The following is a 22,160-nucleotide window of genomic DNA, read 5'->3' on the forward strand; positions in this document are numbered from 1 at the left end:
AATACATTTATACAAAATAATACATTTATTATTAAATATTATCTCTTATCACATTCTTAGAACAATTTGTTTATTTACCCGTTTATCATTATAATAATACTTATTATTGTAATCAATAAATAAATTTTTGTGAAGTGAATTATTAATTGGTTAATCTTTTATTTCACACCAAACCTATACAACGAATCTGCCCATTTGCACCTAAGCCAAATAAGTGGTTTTGACACAGTGCTGACAATATGACGTAATTCAAATCGATAAAAAAATACAGTATCATTAGATATTTTGTTATTATGAATAAAAAATATGCTTTTTATTATTATATTTCAATTAAAACTTCCTTTTCATGTTTTACTTAAAAATGAAAGTATAAATGGGCAGGTCAAATTCTAATCCCTTTAAATAATATCTTTTCGTTTCCTGACGTATTACGTATTTCTTTATATAAAAAAAAGTCAGACTTAAGCCAATTATATTTATTTTGTATTGCTAAAAAATTAATGAAATTAAAATTAACTTGCTCTTGAAAAGACAACTTTTTATACCAGCTCTTTATTAGTTGTTTTATTTTTCAAAAAATATTTTTTTATTGTTCTAGAGAGAAATAAGTTTTTATTTTTTCGTATAATTACATAAAAATACTTTTACATATTTAAGCATTTTTTGAAAACAACCAAATATTTTTGTATACCTTACATTTTTCTAATTTTTTAATGATAAATAAGAGAAAAAAATCCCATTTACAATCTATAAGATTTTGAACATTGCTGTCAACCCATTATAAAATGTAAAATATTTCTGCTGTTCTTCAATAATTTTATGCATTATAAGCCAATTCAACTTCCCCTAAGAATTCATTTTTAGGTTTTAAAGTATTGTTTTTGCCATTTAGAAAGGGTATTAATCAAACTATAAAGATTGTAATTCTCTCTTCAATGAAAAGAAAACTGTTTTGACTTTTATTTCGTTGAAAACTTTACAGTTCTTAAAATATATCAATACTCAGAATGCAATATTTCTGAGAGTTGGACCATGTTAGAAACCAAATGTACCGACAGGCATATAAAGAATAAAGAAGAATGCAATAAATTTTCTGACATATATATTGGAAAATAAAGGTAGAGTAGTTTTGTATTTTTATATAATGTAAACTGTGCAGCTTTTCCAAAAAATATACATTTTCAGTATTTCAAAATGCAATACTTTCTCACAAGTTTTAAAATCAAGTAATAAGCAGAAATAGCTGCCTTCTTCCTATAAATAGACAATTGTTTTCCCTATTTTCTCGTTGTAAAGTTATTCAGAGCATAAAATATATCATTATCTAGAATACGATGCATTGCTTATAATGTAAAACAATTTTATAAGGTATATAAATTAGTTCCTTAATTTATGTACGTATATCTCACAAGTTTATCTACCAAGGATGCGCTCTCAATTTTTCAAAATACTCTTTTTGACTCCCACATAAGTTTATAAATCGAATAATAAGCAAAATAATTGCATTTCCCAATAAGGCCATAACTTCTATATTGTTTCTTTGAAGAACTAGAAAAATAAAACATATCGATTTCTGTTATGTAAATATATTGTATATAATCATAATGTGATATTTAAAGAGAACTAAATTTACAATTTATGTTAATAAACCACACATTTTTGTAAGACAAGAAAACATATTTTGGTTTTTAAAATATGATTTTTGCATCCTTTTTTTTCACTATTTCGTTTAGGAATTTGCCAGATGGTAGAATTTATCGAGATCTAGTATGTATATGATTGTTTATTTTTGCAAGATAAGGTATTTCTGTAAATTTAGAGCAGTTATTTTAAAACTGTGTAACATAAACCAACCTTGCCAATGAAGGAAATGTTTCAAGCCTGTAAAGTTTAGTACTTTTCCCTTTGACAAATTTCGTATTTGAATATTGACAATATAATTACTCCATCTCTATAGAGAAACAATATTTTCTCCATAATTTCAATGAGAAAGTATGTCAATGCAGATTGGCTAATTTACAAAGTACATGCGATAAACTCTTTAGTTTTGTTATCTAAGAATACATTTCTAAGTTTTTGAATTTTTATTCCCTGAAAAATTCTTGAATCGAGCTAAAAGCGAAATAATAATTGTTTTGCATTGAAATCATGTCAAATCTTCAATTGCTTAAAAAAACAGTTAAAGTGTGATAGATAGCTCTCTAAAATTCAGAAATTTTTTTAACTCACCTCTAGCATGCTGCGAAACTTCTTTTAGCAGCTCTTTATAATCCATATTTGGATTAGTTTCATCAAAGTCTTTGTAAAACGACTTTCTTCCCAGTGCTGTGTAGACGGCTCCCAACGTGAAATAACAATCAGAATTTCCAAGAGAGCGGTCATCATAGTTATGAAATATAAGAGCTACAACTTTCCAATTAAATTTCTTCAGGACTTGGAGAAATATTAAACCAATTTGAGAATAGGAGCCATTCATTCTCGTTAATAATCTGTAATGTGGTTCCTTGATATCGAAGTTGTCATTCTGTCCTGCAGCAGTTAGAATTGGCAAGTCCCAAACAGCAGAATATCTAGCTACTGGCGCTAACACATAGGGACATAATGGACCTAAAAGAACATCTACAGCTCCAGAATTGTAAAGTTCGAAAGCTGCTAAAGGTCCATAAGTAGATGAGCACTCCGTATCTCGGTATAAGACTTCCATTTTAAATCCCCCTTTTCTTTCAATGTTTTGTACGGCGTACAGTACTGCTGGTACCACTTTGTGCATGGCGAAAGGCTGGTTTTCATCTCCAGGTGCCAGTACAGCTAAACGTATCAAATTATTGCTGACTGAATTAAAAAGCATGTAAAAAATGCAAGTAAGATGAATAATTATCGATACCATAACTACTATTGAAATAAATTTCAGTTAATTTTCATGATTCATTCTTATTCTTCTTGCTAATAGCATTTCGAAAAGAGAAATTTTAAGAAAAACTAAAAGTTTTTGCAAATTTTAATAAATTCTTAGTCTTATTAAATCAAATGTCTTTACATTATAATGCGGCTCAAGCTCTACAAATATATCTCCATAGAGCATTTTTAATGATTTTAATTTAGCACTTAACATATTAATCGTTGCATCAATAAAATTATAAAAACACGTTTAACAGTTCTTAAAATACCAACAACGATATTGTATTTAGAAACTACTTTACAACGCAAAAGAAATTCGGGTGTAATTTTAAACTGATAAATTCATGTTGATTTTTTTTCAATATAAAATAAAATTTCGATCTGCTTTTATTTCTTACTCACAAAATCTTCCTTCCATTGCAAGTTTATTCAAAGTTTAGAACTTAAGGAAAAGTTCTAAAACTTTCATCAAAATTAGATTTAATTCTCTTAAATGAAAATCATAGTTTAACCGCTTCTCTCAATAAATTAAATCAACTCTAAGAAAGCGCTAACGATAAACAATGCCACAATACGTTTTTCAGTCTCTTCCGGTATTACACAACCTGTTGTCCAGATAGCGAACAAGCAATATAAGACCACACTCACTGAATTCTCAGTTCAGAAGACTTTATCTAAAACAAGCGCCCTCTCACGGAACGCGCCGACCAGTGATATTTTTAGCTTTATCCCCATCTTCCTTTTTGCCAATATTCAAATTAAGACTTTTCGTTGTCATTTGCCAGGAACCCTATCATTTGGCTTGCGTCAGTCAGATTTAATAGGAAGATTTAACATATAAATACCTGACTAAAACTCGTCGCGTTTCACGGAGATTTTTAACAAGCAAAAGAATTCAAAGATTAAAATTATACCTTTCGTGAAATATTTTACTGAAAATATTATTTTAAGCAATGATTTTAGGTTAAACAATACAATTATTTATAATACATTATCTTAAAAAATTTTATGACTTTTAAAATTTTCTTAAAAAATTGAAACAAAAACTGTTTTGTTTTAAATTAAATTAAGCAATTAAAAAGTTAAGAAGGATTCAAAATTTCCTTGATTTTTTTCCAAGATTTATTTTTATTGATTAAAGGAAAAGATTTTTTGTCGTACTTTGAAGGGTTAGATTCAAGTTTTTCGTGTGCTTATAAGAGTTCATATATATGATGTCTCTAGAAATATCGTAACTGCAAAAATTTTGTTAGAAAAGGATATAAGAGCTGATAATTATTGAAGAGTTTTTATTTCAAAAGAAATTAGGCAATAGAACGATCAGTTAAATTTAAAATTTAATTACTTTGTTTTCATACAGTTATTTTAAGTATAACAATTTGTAGGTCTGTTTTTATAGAACTAAGAATTAAAATTTAAGCTTTTTCAAAGTTCTACTATTGACATACATAGCGGCAAAAAATTCTAGTGAAACTAGTAGTCATAACATTTCAGGCAAAAAAAAAAATAATTGTGATTATTATAACAAAAATATATGGAATTTAAATAATTGATTTTCTAATTTTTTCGTTCATACTTTAACGGTAAACTGAAAATTTTGGCTTTCAAAATTATAATCCGTATTACCACACGTTTATAAAAAAACACGAAACTGAAAAGTAATTTTTATCAAATGAATGGTATTATTACCAAGCTCTAAAATATCATGACAAAATTGGAAAATTTTACAACATAAACCAAATTTTATCACACATAATATAATTAGCACTTTACCATACCATTTAACAATATTTTATTTTTAGTTTCACCAAAATAATTACGAAAATGAATGGATACGAAAATGCATCGATAATTGCGAAATGCATCCTGCATTATACTATATAATGCCGGATGCTATTTAGGCAAAGTATGAAATATACGTCCTGATGAGGTTATTATGTAAATAATGTGCATGTTATTGTTAATGACTGAAATCGGTGGTTGTTGACTTTCACCGGTGAATGTTGACAATCCCATAGTCACCTTGGTGAATGTCCGAAATATTTATTACATCCAATTTGATATTAATTTGTTCGTGGACATAATTACATTTATTCGATATTTTAATACTTACTGACAATAGATTAGAAGAAACATCAGTGTTTGGAGTATCTGGCAAATATATACCGAACAATGATACTTGACCTTAAAAAATATCAGTGTAGGGTATACCAGGGAAAAGTATACCGAGAAGTGGCCCTTGACCATAAAAAAAACATCAGTGTAGGATATACCGGGCAAATGTATACCGGGCAATGGCACTTGACCTTAAAAAAGCATCAGTGTAGGATATACCGGGCAAATGTATACCGGGCAATGGCACTTGACCTTAAAGAACCATTGCCCGGTGTACATTTGCCCGGTATACCCTACAGTGATGTTTTTTTAAGGTCAAGGGCCGCTGCCCGGTATACATTTGCCGATACTCCAAACACTGATGTTTCTTCTAATCTATCGTCAGTAAATATTAAAATATCGAATAAATGTAATCATATCCGCGAATAAATTAATATCAAATCGGATGTAATAAATATTTCGAACATTCACCAAAGCGACTGTGTGATTGTCAACATTCACCGGTGAAAGTCAACAACCACCGATTTCAGTCATTCACAGTAACCTGCACATCATTTATAAATATATATATATATATATATATATATATATATATCAAAATGAAGAATAAAACAAAGAAAAATTATAGACATATGGAGAAAAAAAAATGGGGGGGGGAATACTAAGTAACTTATTGTTTTTCTTAACTTTCTTCGTGTTTTCTTGTATTTATTTATTGATATATATATATATATATATGCCATACCGTCAAAATCTAAATATCTGATGCCTAATCCTCTGTTAAGTGAACCGATAAACCAAATATTGTTTCTTTAATCCTGACTTTGTGCTATTACATCCTACATCCAATTCAATTAAGTTTTATCCAATTACCGCACTCAGAACCAAAATGGTCAAAACTACTAGAATTCTTGGATTCTAAGAGAGCACTAGCTCACTAAATAGGTCTTACACTAAAAAGCTCTGTAATTTTGGATTTTTGTAAAATACTCTGATATTGATTTTGGTAAAATTAGCAATAAAATAAATATGGTTTTATAATAAATGATAAAAATATTAAAAAAGAGGTAATTTTTCCCTCATGCCCTATAGCATGGCATAAAAACCATCATTTGAATTTTTTACCAAATGCATGGTAATAAGAACTGTAATTTTGATAACCTGAATTTCCAATACACCGTTACATTTATAAACAGAAAAATTAATTTAATCAATGTTTTTTTAACCATATAGTATGGTAATTTTTCCGAGCATTGTTACGATGATTTTGAAATTTGACTGCGATTTGACTGTACAATTAAATAGTTAAAATCAAAATTTATCAAAGATTTTTTTTCATGATGTTCGATTGTTATGATAGAAAAATAAATACAAGTAATTATTTTTATTAAACATTAATTTACCCACTAATAGTTTTGAGTAATTTTACTCATACCATATTGTTTAAATATTTACTAAATAGTAAAATTGTATACAGATTAACTAAAATTTTCAATGCGTCTCTGGTCAATAAATTGTTAGGGTTCTTATCTAATTATCTTTTAATCAGTTGTGTTTTCCATAATAAAGGTATCTATGGGGGGGTCAGAATATCTCTACATCGTAAAAAGTAACTGTAAATTCTGCAGAAAGAGCATTTTTTTTAACAGAGAAAAATTATTTATGTATAAATACAGATTTTTTCAGTTTTTAATTGTCAGACACCCGTTGCAAAAACTCCCAGTTCTTTTAACAGACTTTCTCCGTACATTTGACGGTTTGAAGCTGTTTTTCACAAAACAGTTTTTATCTGTTCTTCACCCTATTCATAAAGGGACTTTATATGTTTTAAATAAGTTTTATATAAGTTATATTTATAAGTTATATTTTTATATAAGTTTTATATAAGTCTTAGATATAGCAAGTATAAGGAGTATATATGTTTTGCTTACAGTAGGATAACTTTTTACAAATCATTTTGCACTTATTTTCTATACTTTCTCTTATTTTAAAAATTATTTTATTCTGTTGAATATCATACAAGTAAAATTAGTAAGTTAATTTTTGTAAGGGTGGGTCAATGTAGTTTAAAACGTTTTTACACTTGAATTTATTTCAATAAGTAATGCTTTAAAGATAAGGACAGTTTAAGATTTTTTCTTATTAACAACAAGAGTGAACCAAGAGCTTCCATGTCTCTGTGGACAGAGCACTCGCATCCGAATGAAGTGACCCGGGTTGAAACCTGGCGTTAACTAGTCATACGAATTCTGTTCTAGGCTCGCACTGACCACAATGTTGACGTAGTCATTTTGTGCAGTTGTATTTTTTTAAATGACTTTTTTGTTAAAATGAGAATTTCATGTTAAAATAACATTGCTTGTTGAAATGGCAGTTTGCTTAAAAACAAGCGTTCAAAATTTTTTTGAAGAACTTATTTTTTCTGTTTTCTGTTTTGAAAAATATTTTATTTTATGATCTATAAACATAGTCAAAAAGGTTTAATCTTCTTAAGAGTTTCTAAGTTACATTTCAAAAATTTATTTATTAACAGATCATGTTTAATTTCCATTTTTTATTTATTTTTCTTCTATTGACAATGACATTTTATGTATTTATGTCACTACTGTTCAAATAGTTTTTCTAAAGTATTCCTGAAAACAATTGAAATAACTACTCATTATAAATATGTTTAAATTTATAAAGGGACATTCATTTATAAATAATTCACTATTTTTTATTTCTAATTTATACTAATGAGAAAATTTACTTCAAATTCTTTAAAACAATACTTTTATCTAAGCGTCTGAAATTCTTCAAACTAACAAACAAAAGAAATTTGATTTATTTTAGACTTAATCACCTAACGATTTCAAAATGGAGACTCATTATAAAGACTTATGATCAACAATTAGCTAAAAGGAAAATTTCAAAGCGATTCTGAAACTCATTGATTTTTGTTGGAAAAGTCGTCGGAAAATAATGAAAATGTCCCAGTTATTTGGATTTAAAATCAATTACTTTAATTTTGTTTAAAGGTAACCAATGAAGCAATTTTACTAATTTCCACAAATCAATTTATGTTGCATAACATCTTAAAATTAATAAATCGTTATTTTCATGACTAATTGTTATTTCTAAAGATCTTTTTAAAATCTGATAAGACTTTAAAATCATATTGGTTCTCTTCCTCTCCATTATGCAATATTTTTAATGCATTCTGTAAGAAGAAAAATATCATGTTATTATTTATTCCATCAGAAACGCCGACATTTTTTTAAAGAAATGTTAATTACTTAATTAAAATCTATCATTATTACACATGCAAAAAAAGCTAAACTAAAAAACATGCGATGAAAAAACATAGAGGCGTCCATTTCAGGCAACAATTAATTTTATAAGTAATTTGGTAATTAACTTTACTTGTGTTTCACAAAAAAATTGAAATATGAATGATGTGTAATTTGATAGAAACTTTTTTAGAGTTAGAATATTTTTTTGCCCTATTTTAAAGAATTAAAATGTAGACAGAATGTAAATAATATAAAGGAAACAATTATTAAAAAGATTAAATTATTTTTAGCTCATATTACAATAAAAAATATCCAGTTTCATACTTTAATTTTGTAAAGTATTTTTGATTTTAAAAGGAACTAAAAAGAAACGTTTCAAAGATATTATAGTAAAAGTAAGTTGAAAGAAAAATAATGATTAGGAGGAAATGTTTTTAATCAATCAATGTATACATCAATGCAAAAATTGAGGGTATTTTTTTATATATGTAAATAATGTATGAGGCAGAATTGTAACAAACATTAATTAAATTAAATTTGATTTAATTAAAAGTGTCCAAATAGTAGATAATAATGATTTGTTATTGTAATTCAATTATACTTTTTGTTCGCTGTAATTTTGCCGCATACTGCTGGGGGAACTTACTTATTGACCTTACTTACTGACATCACTTCAAGGCGAAAAACAAATTCCGATAAGATTACCATGGTAATATTTATGTTAAAAAAATTAAAAATAACAATTCTGATTAATAAAACTAAAACTCTGATTAATAAGGTATTTAAACCATTCATTTGGCCCCAGAAATTTTGCATTTAGTAAAAAATCCGAAGATAAAAATTAAATTTATCTAAATAAATTTGTTTTAATTCCATACACTAAAGCATCATGATAAAATTATTAAATTTAACAATATTAACATAATCACACATTATAAAGCCGTATCTTATTGTTAATTTCAGCAGCATCATAATCGAAGAACTTCGTAAAAAATTACCTACATTTTCGGTGCTCTTATAGAGCCAGTATCGATGTAAGTTTTAACATATTCTGGTAGTTTATATCTTATTTCTTCTCAGTGTTGTTTTAAATAGGTTAGGCCATGCTTTTAAGAAGCATATTTATAGATTTCTTCTTTCAAAATACCACAATACAAATGCTAAAAAACAAATTATTAATACATTGAAATGCAATTATTCAAATTCATGCAAATTAAAATACAATTATTAATAATTAAATACCCATTGTGGTGGTCCTGAAGGAATGGATACCACTTCTGGAGAACCACACTAGGTCTGCTCATCGGGAAGACTGATTGTGCAGCTCATTGGAAATATAAAAAAATAATAATTAAATACATCTTTAAAATACAAATGCATTTCTTTTATGTCATTTTTACTGTTTAAATAAAGAGTCCCGTATATTGGCTCCAACGAATGAGCTCCATATGGCAACACGAAAGATTTGGATAGTCACTACAAGAAAAATTTTAAGTAATTACAAACAAGCTGTGCACTGAATTTGGATTTCATCGATTTCGAGAAGCCTTCAAATTTTTAAGCCAAACTTTTAGAGATTGATTATTAAGCTCATTATTAGAAAGATTAGAGATCGACATTGAAAAGCAATTTGAATGCGTGTTGCAATTGAACACATGTTTCATATATTATTTCATATACATATACACATATTTCATATATTATTTCATATATTATTTCATATATTATTTCATATATTATTTCATATATTATTTCATATATTATTTCATATATTATTTCATATACATATACACATATTTCATATACTATTTCATGTACATATACACATATTTCATATACATACACATATTTCATTTACACACTCATATTTCATATATTTCATCTATTTCATATACATATACACATATTTTATATATTTCATATATTATTTCAAATATATATATACACATATTTCATATATTTCATATAAGTTTTTCATCTATATTTTTATGTTCGCATACTTGTAAACTTATAGCAATATCCTCTCAAAAATTAAAGTATCAATGAAGCAGTTGAAAAATATAATTAATTTTAACTATACTGACATTTCAAATGTCTAATAAAGTTTCAAATCATTTAAATAGAGATCACTGCGTTTAGCAAAACAGTTGTTGCGTAAATAGATAAAAAAAAAGTATCTGCTCCACAGAACATCAAAACAGCAACCGAGTTTTGATTTCTTTTAATAGACTAGCAACTAAATAGTTATATTTTTTTTTTATTTTTTATATAAAACCTTTTTCTTTTTAATTTATATCAGAATTTTCAACTATCAAAATTTTCCACAATTTGTTCAGGTATAGTCCAGTATGGGTTAGAAGTGTTAAATTAAGTCTTAATATATTAAAAAGATAAAATAAACTATAAATGTGTTCAGATGATAGACAAAATGTTTGAAGTATTAGATTAAATAATTTAAATTGTTTTCTCACTGGCCATTCTAACAGTTCAAAGTTATTGATTATAAAAATAAATGTCAATTTAACGACTAAATGTTGGGCGCCATCTAGCTGAATCAAAAGAAATTGTCGATGGCTGTAATTATATGAGATACAAAAGAGTCAGTCGCAAATCTATTTAATAGCATCGTTAAAGCTCGGAGATGTGATACCAATCAACACTAACTCCTTCTTTCTGGTTTTTAACAGTATTATGAACGGAAAGTAAGAAAATTAACAACTATTAATGAAAGAACTATTTACACCGACTTTCGATATCAGCCATACAATTAGTCTCCCAAAATGCAATTTTAGATTCAATATTATTTCCGGGACATTACTTTTATGACTTTGGATGTTAGTATTTAAAAGTTAAAGAGATAAGAAAGGATATTTACGAGAAATCTACACAAATTAAATGCGAATTATAGTTAGTTAGTAGATATCTGTAACTTACAAGAAAACATCTGTTCAACATTTTCGTATACCTAATCTCTCAAAATTTATATAGAATTGCTTTGTATAAACTGTTTATTCTGAAAAATAATTTTCACAGTACAATGAAACTTATTTTATTGTTCGAAACTAAAAACACGCTTCGGTTGTCTTTTTTTTAATAAACCATGGTGTCACTAAATTTTAATCAATTAGGTTAAATCTGGAAATGCTATTTGTTAGATTTTTTTAACAAACTGAAACTGAAATGATTTTTACCTTCTTGGTTTTTGATTCAGAGCAAACCACTCAATACAGAGCAGTGGTGGCTCAGGAGATAGAGAGTTCGCCTTCCAATGAGGTAATCCGGGCTCCAATCTCAGCGATGACCGGTCGATACTAACTCCGCTTCCTGTTCGCACCGACCACAGTGCTAAAGTAAAATATCCTCAGCTGTAAACGGATCATGGGTAGAAGTTCTCTTGCCGTCTGTTTAACCGTTAGTTTATAGTGGGTTTCCTGTCAATTTAACGCAAATGTTAGTTCCCTTAAAAAGTCCTTCACGATGGCAAATTTATCCTAATACTTGATCCAGGACTTCTCTTGTCTTCTGGATTGGGTTCAAAATTACATGACTACGGAGTTGAACATTAGTAGTCGTGTAACCAAAGCAGGGTCGGCTGTTCAACGACAGTGATAAAAAAAAAACACTCGATACACTCATTAAAATTGCACCATTGCATCAGTACCTTGAACTATGCGTATGTTCTAGTTTGCTGTAATCTGAATACATTTTGCTGTAAGTAAACCAGGTTTCCGTTCAAGGTGAACTTTAGTATAGTGAAATCAAGTTTTGAGGGCACAATTATATGGTTCTACTTAGCATCTTATCAATCTTTCAGCATATTTGAACAATATTATTATTCAATCCATTCACTGAAAGTTCCAATAGTGTCCGAATTAGTTTAAGTGCCGGGAATGCATATTCTCTAAGTTCTAGTGAGAATTTTTCACTAAATGTCCTTGTTATTTAAGGCTAGATGAATATCTACAATGTAAAATAATTTTAGTATATCTTCACACCATAAATGGTAGCAACTACTTTGTACTAAAGTGGTTTAGTGAAGCACTACAGATAGCTCTTGGTGTTTCAGTACGCTAAAAACCAAGAGTAGTTTCCAGTGTAATAAAACACTAAAAAAGTTCTTTTGCACTACTTTTTGTAAAATAGCTGACACTATTTTATGTATTCAGTATTACTAAAAAAACGTCCCCTGTTTGCTGTTAAAATAATCTGGTAATTGATTTCAAATGACCTCATAGTTTTAGAAATCGAAATCTTTAATCAGCCACCCGAAACCATTAACAGTCATAAAATCTTATTTAAAAATAGTCATAAAAAACAATTGAAAAATTTATTTAAAACTTTGCTTTAAGTTTACGAATAAGAAATCTACAAAAACTTCCCAGGGGAAAAACTAGCTTTAAAAGTTTTATGTTGACAATTAGAATTAAGGCGTATGATTTGCTTAAATTTTCTCCCGCAAGCTTCCAAGAATCGAAATCTTCAGTACTTATTTAAACTGTTCGCGTCATACCGTTTGCACACTCGGTGTTTAAATTCACTGTCATAAGAGAGGCTTTCTGTTTTTACTCTCGATTGCTTATTCACAAAAGTACTTAGGACATTCTTTTTCTTTCAAAAAAACACCATTTGAAAACTCTTACTTACGAAAAATAAGATCTGCTTTATAATGAAAATATCTTTATAATGAAAAATGATAATTCATGTCTTTATAATGAAAAATAACTTTTACGTCTTCTATAAATATTTGAATAATAAATACTGTAATATCTCAATCACAAATAAGTTAACAGACCATTAATGGAGAGCCTAAGGCATTCCATTATGTGGTTGCGTATTTGTCGTTCCATTATTCTGTAAAATACATGCAAATATCTTTTATAGAGTTGTGGTCAGTTATCCTGAGGGATGTTTTGATAACGTTTGGCATGCAATTACCTATGCCGTGTTTACTACTATTCAACTAAAAGGTCATCTCTCTTTGAAACCAATCAGTCAATAATCGCAATAATATCGTAAGATAAATTTAGAGTTGAAATTGGTATCTGAATATTATGAATAAATACTTTTCGTCATAAATATATTCATTTTTACGTTTAGCTTTATATCATAAATGTTTCTCGAAATATTACTAGTTTCACAGTGATTTTAACTTTCTTTTGTAAGTATAATATTTTATTTACATTTTATTACGTTTATTATATTCTACTAAGTATTTTGTTTTATCTACTGTTTTGCTTACCTACCATTTGGAAAAGTAAAATGCTTACATCTATAAATGCTTTTTTACAAATTATTATTTTCCTCTCAATCGTGTCAAAAAAGAAATATTTTGTAAAAAATGAAAAGCTTTCGCTCGAAAAACTTAGAAAAGAAGTTTTAAAAAATAACTATTTACACAGTTTTTGTTTGAACGAATGAATAACTATTGTAATTAGGCCAAGCAAGGTTGAAATAAGACAAAGCAAGTACCGTTTCTGTCAGATTGAGAGGTAAGTCAACTTAATAAACCTCTACTTTGAATTTATAATGGATTTTACTTAATTTATTTTTTTCTTATCTCACATTATTTCATTCCTAGTTCTTTATTTTAAACTTTCTTATATTACATTGTAAAAGTAAATCCTTACTGTAGCACTTTTGCTTCTATACTTGTTTTATTTCTATGAACAGAATATTTTCTGAGCATTTATCAGAATTTCAGTGTGAAATGTTCTAATATTATATTGAAGCTACCTTTGATAAATTAAGAAATATAGAAAAGTACGCAAAAAAATATAAAGTTCTAAGGACAAAATTTCCAACTAATGTTCTGAATAAATTATTTGAGCTACATAAGTAAGACGAATTGAAGTTACCCCTAGAGAATGAGATCACCCTCATATCTTAGGGATAAAAAATGAATGTTTACTTATAAAAACTGTGTTTTTATGTTTAGTTTCATATCTTATAACATGTATGTTTCATAGCTCATTGTATCATATATGATATATTGAAGAAAAAATAGACAAAACTACCAGAGTATCGTAACATTTACCATATTACTGGCTCTATGGGAACACATAAAATCTCAGTAATTTTTCATGAAAGTGCTGCAATAATGATTTTTGTAATATTAACAATAAAATATCGCGTTTCTGTTAAAAGGAAATTTAATTATGAATTCATTATTCATTTTATTATGATACTTTAGAGCATATCATAAAAACCATTTATTTAGTTAAATTTACTTTTTAGTTTTGAGTAGTTTACTGAATATATAGTAATAAGAACTATATTTTTGAAAACCAGAATTTCTGGTCCAAGTACTTTATTTTGTCTCAATGTCTCGCGGTACACCTTAGTACTCCAATTATTAAATTGTTTGTTGTTCGCTGTATTTCAAAGAGCCACGGTGGTTTAGTGTGTATATATCACCTTCCACTGGGGTGCCCTAGGTTCGAATCCCAGCTGTGATGCGAATTCTGCTCTCGGTTCGCACCGACCACAGTAATTACGTAAAATATCTACATCAATAGGCGGGTCATGGGCTAGAATCCTCTTACCGTCTTGATAATGTTGGGTGATTTTCGTGGTTTGCCACTCCATGAAACGCAAATGCTAGTTTGTTCCATTAAAAAGTCCTCCACGAAGGCTAGTTTATCCCAATGCTTGATTGAGGAGTTCACCTACCTTTTGTGTTGAATTCAAACTTATAAGACTACAGAGTTGAACATTGATAATCGTGAACTCGAAATTAGGTCATCTGTTGAACGCCTGTTGAAAAATAAAATAAAATAAAGTGAAGTGGAATGTATTTCCTTTTGTATTTAACAATTACATCGCAGTTTCAATTGGGTCAGCTTTAAACCGTAATATCGGTAATTTGAACTATAATACAGATAAAATTTACTGCAACCGAAAAAAGGTGTTATATTGAAGTAGTTCCCCCAGAAAAATAACCATTATTGAGAGAATTCGCTCTCTCACGCATTTTTACTCAGACTTCCATGCGCAGGTTCTGCGCGAACTCGGTTGTATACCAATGTTGTTACATGATTGAAGCGCTAAATCTCTCTATTATTGAATATCTCAGTTAAGAAAGATACAATAATGTGGCTTGATAAAGTTGCAGTAAGTTTGAAACATATAATTCACCGCTTTTCAAAATTTTCAACAGTATATTTAATTTGTTTTAAAAGGGTTTAAATATCTTATTCATGAATGATATGATATAGAAATTAATTAAAACATTTAAAAAAAATAAAAGGCAAACAACTTTTCAAAAATTAAATAAAAAGCTAGTTACGTAAAGTTTTCAATTTATCACGTCAACTAATTATTCAACTACTGGTTAAAATAAATCAGTTTGATTTTATCATGAAGAATCGGAAATGAGATTAAAGCTTATGTCACAGCAAATCAATATATTTTATTTGTTTAGGAAAGTTTGCCGTCGAGTCACGTATCGACCGAGTAATAAAAAATACAACAAATTACACACCAAATCCAATTTCGAAAATAAAAAAATAATAAATAGTACTGCTCTTCCTTAGCTACAACTAAACCTTCTTCTTCTTCTTCTTCTTCTTGCTTGAGCTTGTCAGATATGTGGCACCTCTGCACATGTTGCATTTTGTACCATACTCCAAGCCCAATTTTTCCTAGTTCCATTGTCTCGGGTCGCCTACTTTATTAATATAGTCTGACAGTCCCTTAATGGAATTAAGGTGAAGCTCTTTAGGATATGGATTGCCTAAGGTAGTGAGGCGCGTAAGGGCGAGGGCATCACATTCGTATAGGATGTGATGTGCTGATTCTACCTCTTCACGGCATTTCCGACATATTGGTTCTTGTTCGAAAAGTCCCAATCTATGTAGATGTTTCCTGAAATGATAATGCCCAGTGATGAAGCCTACAATTGTTTGAATCTTCAATCTTGGGAGCCTAAGAATTTCAGAAGCAATTTTTGCAGAAGGGCTGCTGATCATGCTTTTAGCATGTTTTTGTCCAGGAGAATTGCGCCAAACTTTGTTCATCTCCTGTTTTTCCCATTTTAGGACAGCCTTCTTTGTAGTCTTCATATTGATTCCACAGAAGGGTTCCGTTCCTATTGGATTGAAAGAGGATCCCTGTTTTGCGAGTTCATCAGCTCTTTCATTACCATCAATTCCCATATGCCCTGGTACCCAAATAAGAGTGATTTTATTCCTTTTTGCCAGTTCTATTAGGAGATTCTTGCATTCCAAAACAATTTTTGATTTTACTTGAAATGAATAAAGAGCCATCAAGGCTGCTTGACTGTCGCTGAAAATAAGAATCCGCTTACCATGGTAGCCTTTCTTAATATTTATCTGCAGACAGTTTACAATAGCAAGTACCTCCGCCTGAAAGACAGTAGCATACTCCCCAAGACCTTCAAAAAGGTTGAATCTTGGTGACAAGCCACAGACACCCAGTCCTGAGAGGTTACCTTTCTTTGATCCATCGGTATACCAGATTAGATCATCATTTTTTGTATCGATCGTGTTGTTATCCCATTCTTCTCTGGTAGGAAAAACTACTTCAAATGGTCTTTCAAACACGTACTTTCTCTCCATGCAGTCAGAAGGCATAAGGAGAGTTGGATGGTAAATTTTCTTAGTAATACTGGTATGACCTCCAGAAGAGGGCTTGTCATACCATTGATATTGCAATTTCATTCTATATGCAGTCATTCTGGCAGAGCTGCACATGAAGATATCTAAAGGAGTCAGGTCCAGAATTGCCTCAAGTGCTCTGGTAGGGGCCGTGGACATTGCACCTGTGATACACAAGCAGGCCAGTCTTTGCAGACTTCCCAGCTTATCCTTCACAGTTTTCTGTTCCACTTTACACCACCATATCACTGAAGCATATGTGAAAGCAGGCCTGACAATTGCTGTGTACATCCAAAACATCATTTTTGGTTGTAATCCCCAGTTTTTACCAAGCATGCGTCTGCACATCATTATGCATTTTTTTGCTTGATTGATTTTGTAATCAACATTTTTATTCCAGGTGAGTTTTTGGTCAAGAATTAAGCCTAAAAATTTCACCTCAGAGGCAATATTGATTTCAACGTTAAAAAGTTTTGGGATAAAAAAGCCTTCCCTTTTTATTTTACGAGTGAATGGTACTAGATTGGTCTTCTGTGGATTTATGTCCAGATTCCTCTCCCTGCACCATTTGCTTACATAACTTAGAGCGTTTTGCATAAGTTGGCAAGTTATGTGAAAATCTTTGCCAAGGATGAGTATGACAATGTCATCCGCATATCCCTGGGTATAGTAGCCTGTATTATTTAGATGTTTGATTAGGCTATTTACAACCAGATTCCAAAGTAATGGTGATAGTACACCTCCTTGTGGACAGCCTCTGGTTGTTTTCTTTTCTAATGTCTCGTTGAAGATATTCATTTGAATGGCTCTATCCATAAGTAGGGACTTAATCCATAAACATAAAGTTTGGTCTATCCCTGTTTCCCTTAAGGCATTAAGGATGGATGGGTGAGAGGTATTATCAAAAGCACCCTGAATATCTAGGAAGGTGGCCAATGCAATTTCCTTTCTCTCCAGGGTGTCTTCAATCTTAGATACTAGCTTGTGTAAGGCTGTCTCTGTAGATTTACCAGGTTGGTAGGCAAACTGTAGATTATGCAAGGGGTTATTGCTACCCAGGTAATCCCTAATATGCCTATCAATAATTTTCTCCATAATTTTAAGAAAGAATGAAGATAAGCTAATTGGTCTGAAAGACTTAGCCTGGTCATAGTTACTTTTGCCAGGTTTAGGAATGTAAACAATCCTGGTCTTTTGCCATAGCTTTGGAATATGTCCCAGTGCCAGACTGGCTCTGTAAATTCTGGTTAACACAGGGATGATAGGATCTCCTGCCTTTTGGATCATTACAGGAATGATTCCATCAGGTCCAGGGCTTTTAAGTGGTTTGAAGGTGGAGATAGCCCACCTGACATTGTTTTGATTGATAACGTTCTTAGCATAGGTCCATTGATTTCTTTGTATTCTTTTTACAGATCCAATGAAATGTTGTCCTTCATTGCTATCCATATCAATGGCTCCTGGAAAGTGAGTTTTGGCCATAACTTCCATTATCTCTTTTCCAGTGGTAGCAAAGTTGCCATCCTCATCCTTTAAGGTGCCAACCATTATGGGTTCATCCCTTCTAAGGATTCTCTGGAGTCTAGCTCCTTCAGAGATAGAATTTACCTCTTCACAGAACTTTCTCCAGGATTCTTGTTTGCTTTTCCTGACATTTTTGTTATAGTTGGTGAGGGCTCTTTTATAGTTGTCCCACTCACCATGTTTCTTTGCTTTATTAAAGAGTTTTCTAACATTTGCCCTTTCAGTTTCCAAGGAGTTGTTCCACCAAGGACATTGGGGCTTTGCTCTTTTGGTACGTATTGGGCAATTTTTATTGTATGAACCTAGAATTTCGTTCTGCAGAGTTTCTGCTGCAATTTCTAGATCATAATTATCTCTAATATAATTTTCTCCCAGTTGAGTCAGCCCCATGATATCATCTTGGAATTTCTTCCAATTTGTTCTCATGGGGTCTCTGAAGCAGCGGTCAATATTTATATTGGAGTTTATTTCAAAATGGATGTTTTGATGGTCGGAACCTGATGGTCTCCCATCTACTTTCCATTTCGTGATATTTTTACTGATAGCCGGTGTTGCTATAGTAATGTCAATTACTTCAGAACGATTAGAAGTTATAAAGGTAGGGTCATTGCCTTTGTTCAAAATATCTAAATTGTAATTAAGAATAAATTCTAAAAGACACTCACCTCTTTTATTTGTGTCTGTGCTGCCCCATACAGTATGGTGAGCATTGCAGTCCAGCCCTAAGACTACCTGCAAGCTATTTTCTGCACAAAACTGCAGGAGTTTGTGCAGTGTTTGGTCAGGTGGAGCCTTCTCTTCATAGGGTAGGTAGACTGAGCAAAAAACAATTTCTCGGTCTCTTCCCTCTATGTTGAGTCTGACTTTCACTGCTGTTAAATCCCTATGAATAAAATCTGTTAGAGGTAGAACCTTAATATCTTTATCTATTAGGATACATGTTCTAGCTTCACTATTAAGATTATAAATGAGCTTACCTTTTGTTCCTTTGAGGCCACTGATTTTTCCCCTGACAAGCCAAGGTTCTTGGATCAGGGCCAGGTGAAAATCCTCATCAAGAAATTTCTTGGTGAGGTTTGTGGTGCCACTTCTACTGTGGTGGATGTTGGCTTGAAGAACCTTCACCCCCATCGTTTTTGGAAGGTTTGTCTAGGACTTTGGCTTGAACTTGGTGAAGTCCGATATAAAATTTATATCCCCTTTTGCCAAGTGTAGCCGCGTCCAGTTCAGGCACGCTAAGGACGATGGTCTGTCCTGATGGTTCATTCTTCCGATGAAGTATGTTCCATTCGGTTGGAGTAAGCCCACCATTTTGTGCCTCAATCTTTCTCAGAACCTCTTTGGACTCCAGTTTACTACAGACTTTCGGCAGTTTAGCAATGATCTTAGTAGTTCTGACAAGTTTCCTTGCCTCTCCTACCAAGAGAGTTTGCTCCTGCCATGGGTTTATCTCAACTACAATCTGTTCCAGCCACTTAGAGCTCCCCAGATCTGCACAATTGATGATAAGTGCCCCATTTTCTAGTCTGCAAGAAAGAAAAGTGGGGACAAAACCCTCTTCATTTCTAGAAATTTTTTCAGTTATCAAGAACTCAAGGTCTAGGGCCTGTTCTTCGGATAAGCGCTCAAGAGGATGTCCTTCAAGAATCACAGCCATTTTAACTGCGGTTAGAGCTTCCTTAAAGGTTATACCTTCAGGTCCTTCTTTCCTGGCAGCCTTTGGGGCTACATCTTGTTCCATCCTTTGGCTTTGTCTTTTCTCGCCTCTCTGCTTTGGTTTGGGTTTTTCTACCCAGGTACCTTCAGCCATCTTTTTTTCTCGGGCAAGTTTCTTTTTCTGTGCACCAGATAGTCTTTTTTTAAGTTTGATCCCATCCATGGAGGCAGTCATGCTATTAATAGCTTCCTGCCCCACTTGAGATGTTGATTGGGTAGAGGTCATTTCTACCTCTTTTGATGAAGGGTTCATTTTATCTCCTTCAGTTGGTTTTTCCCTAGTTTCCTTTTCTTTTGCAGAAAGGTCTACTTTGGGATTTTCACCTGCAAATGCAGTAATTTGAGTTGTATTTTTGTCATTTTCAGCCATAAATTACCTCAAATAAAAAGCTCAGGTAAAGAAAGTCAGCCCAGCATTGCCTGAGTTACTGGGTAAGGCAATTACTCTAGATGTTCGCCAGTCAAACTAGAGGCTCCGTTAAGACACTATAACCGCAGTGCCATTCACCCAAGGCACGGGTCGCGTAACACCTGGGTTACGGGAGTTGGTTCGCGACCTCCTATTTGTTATTCAGAGGCTATCCTGTCAGCGCTACAGGACATTCGGCTATCCACCACCTGCCGTCGCGCCTGGTAGCCGCTCAAGCCCCAGGCAACTAAACCTTAGACAAAATTAAAAGTCGTTCTAAAGTATAAAAGTTGGTATTACTAAATTACTCTGTTGCATATTTGCTGAAAAAAACATTAAATATTAATTAAATATCTAATTTCGAAGCAGAAAATGTTCCGTTTGGGTTTGAAATTAACTCAATGATTGAAAATAAATAATAAAAAAGATGACCTCAAAAATTAATCAGTACTTTTCGATCTTTTCCTTGAGTAAACTTTAAACAGCTTCTAATGAAAAAAATATTAAATTATGATTTTATGTAAGACTGAGATTATTATTATAGACATTGTTGATCATACAACTCTAATTTATTTTCTATCGTATGCACTTTATGAACAAAGACTACTGGATAATTTCCGCTTGGAATTTCTTTTTCTAATTTTAAAAGACATACTGAAATTTTTCCCTAAAATCACGTGATTATTCACACTAATTAGTCACAATTTAATCACATGCATGTTAAGGAGATCGGTAAAATAACAAACAAAAACTACAGTGATACACGAAAGTCAGCATACACCTTTCAAAATTAACAGAAACTTATTTATTTCAATTATTTACCTAAGGATTGAGTTCAATTTAGCTTAAATTGATTAGAAATAAAAAATTGATGAGCGAAAACAGCAGTTTTTTTATTATTAGACATAAAATAATATAAAATATTGGAGAATCAGTCATTTCGCAAGTCACGAAAGTGAACATACAGGAAATTCTACGTTTGAAATTTCCATATTTTTATATTAAGTTGGTCCACCTTTTGAATTTAAAATAGCTCTCATACGATTAGGCATTGAATAGACCAGTCCTTCGGTTACAGTGCGGGGGATTTTTTGCCATTCTTCTAGCAATGCCTTTTTAAGATCGTCTTTGCTTTTAATTTGAATTTTTCTGATACTTCTGTCCAGTTCATCACATAAATTTTCGATAAGATTCAGGTCGGGGCTTTGAGGAGGGGAGTGCAGTTGTCTTGGAGTGTTGTACAACAGCCATTCCTTGACAACACCAGCTGTGTGCTTTGGATCCTGATCCTGTTGGGATATCCAGTCATTTCCTATGCCTAATTTTCTCACTGATTGCTTCAAATTGTTTTTCAATATATTCAAATAGACAAAACGATCCATAGTGATTTCTATAAAGACTAAATTGCCAACACATGAAGCTGAAAAACATCCCCAAACCATCACTGAACCTCCACCATGTTTTACTGTAGGAATCAGATTCTTCAATTCTAACTCTGTTCCGGGTTGTCGCCAAACTTTTTGCTTACCATCCTAGCCAAAAATGTTAAATTTAGATTTGTCTGTAAAAATAACTTTGCTCCAGTAATCGAAATTATCGTTTTCATGAAGA

The 22,160-nt window shown here is 31.1% G+C and overlaps 1 protein-coding gene across 2 annotated transcripts in view; it reads right to left on the minus strand.

Moving 5' to 3' along the window:
• LOC107448013 (atrial natriuretic peptide receptor 1) overlaps positions 1–3,565 on the minus strand; it is a 257,847-nt gene extending 254,282 nt beyond the window's left edge. Inside the window, exon 1 of one of the 2 annotated variants that reach the window (XM_087159150.1) lies at positions 2,230–3,565. In XM_087159150.1, coding sequence (XP_087015276.1) covers positions 2,230–2,887 — 658 coding nt within the window. In that variant the 5' untranslated portion in view covers positions 2,888–3,565. The remainder of the gene's footprint in view (positions 1–2,229) is intronic. The other variant, XM_087159151.1, reaches the window with a different exon arrangement.
• Between the last annotated feature and the right edge of the window lie 18,595 nt (positions 3,566–22,160).

Source organism: Parasteatoda tepidariorum, chromosome 3 (genome assembly GCF_982258835.1).
Source record: "Parasteatoda tepidariorum strain Cologne lab strain chromosome 3, Ptep-v5.0, whole genome shotgun sequence".
NCBI classification, from domain to species: domain Eukaryota; kingdom Metazoa; phylum Arthropoda; class Arachnida; order Araneae; family Theridiidae; genus Parasteatoda; species Parasteatoda tepidariorum.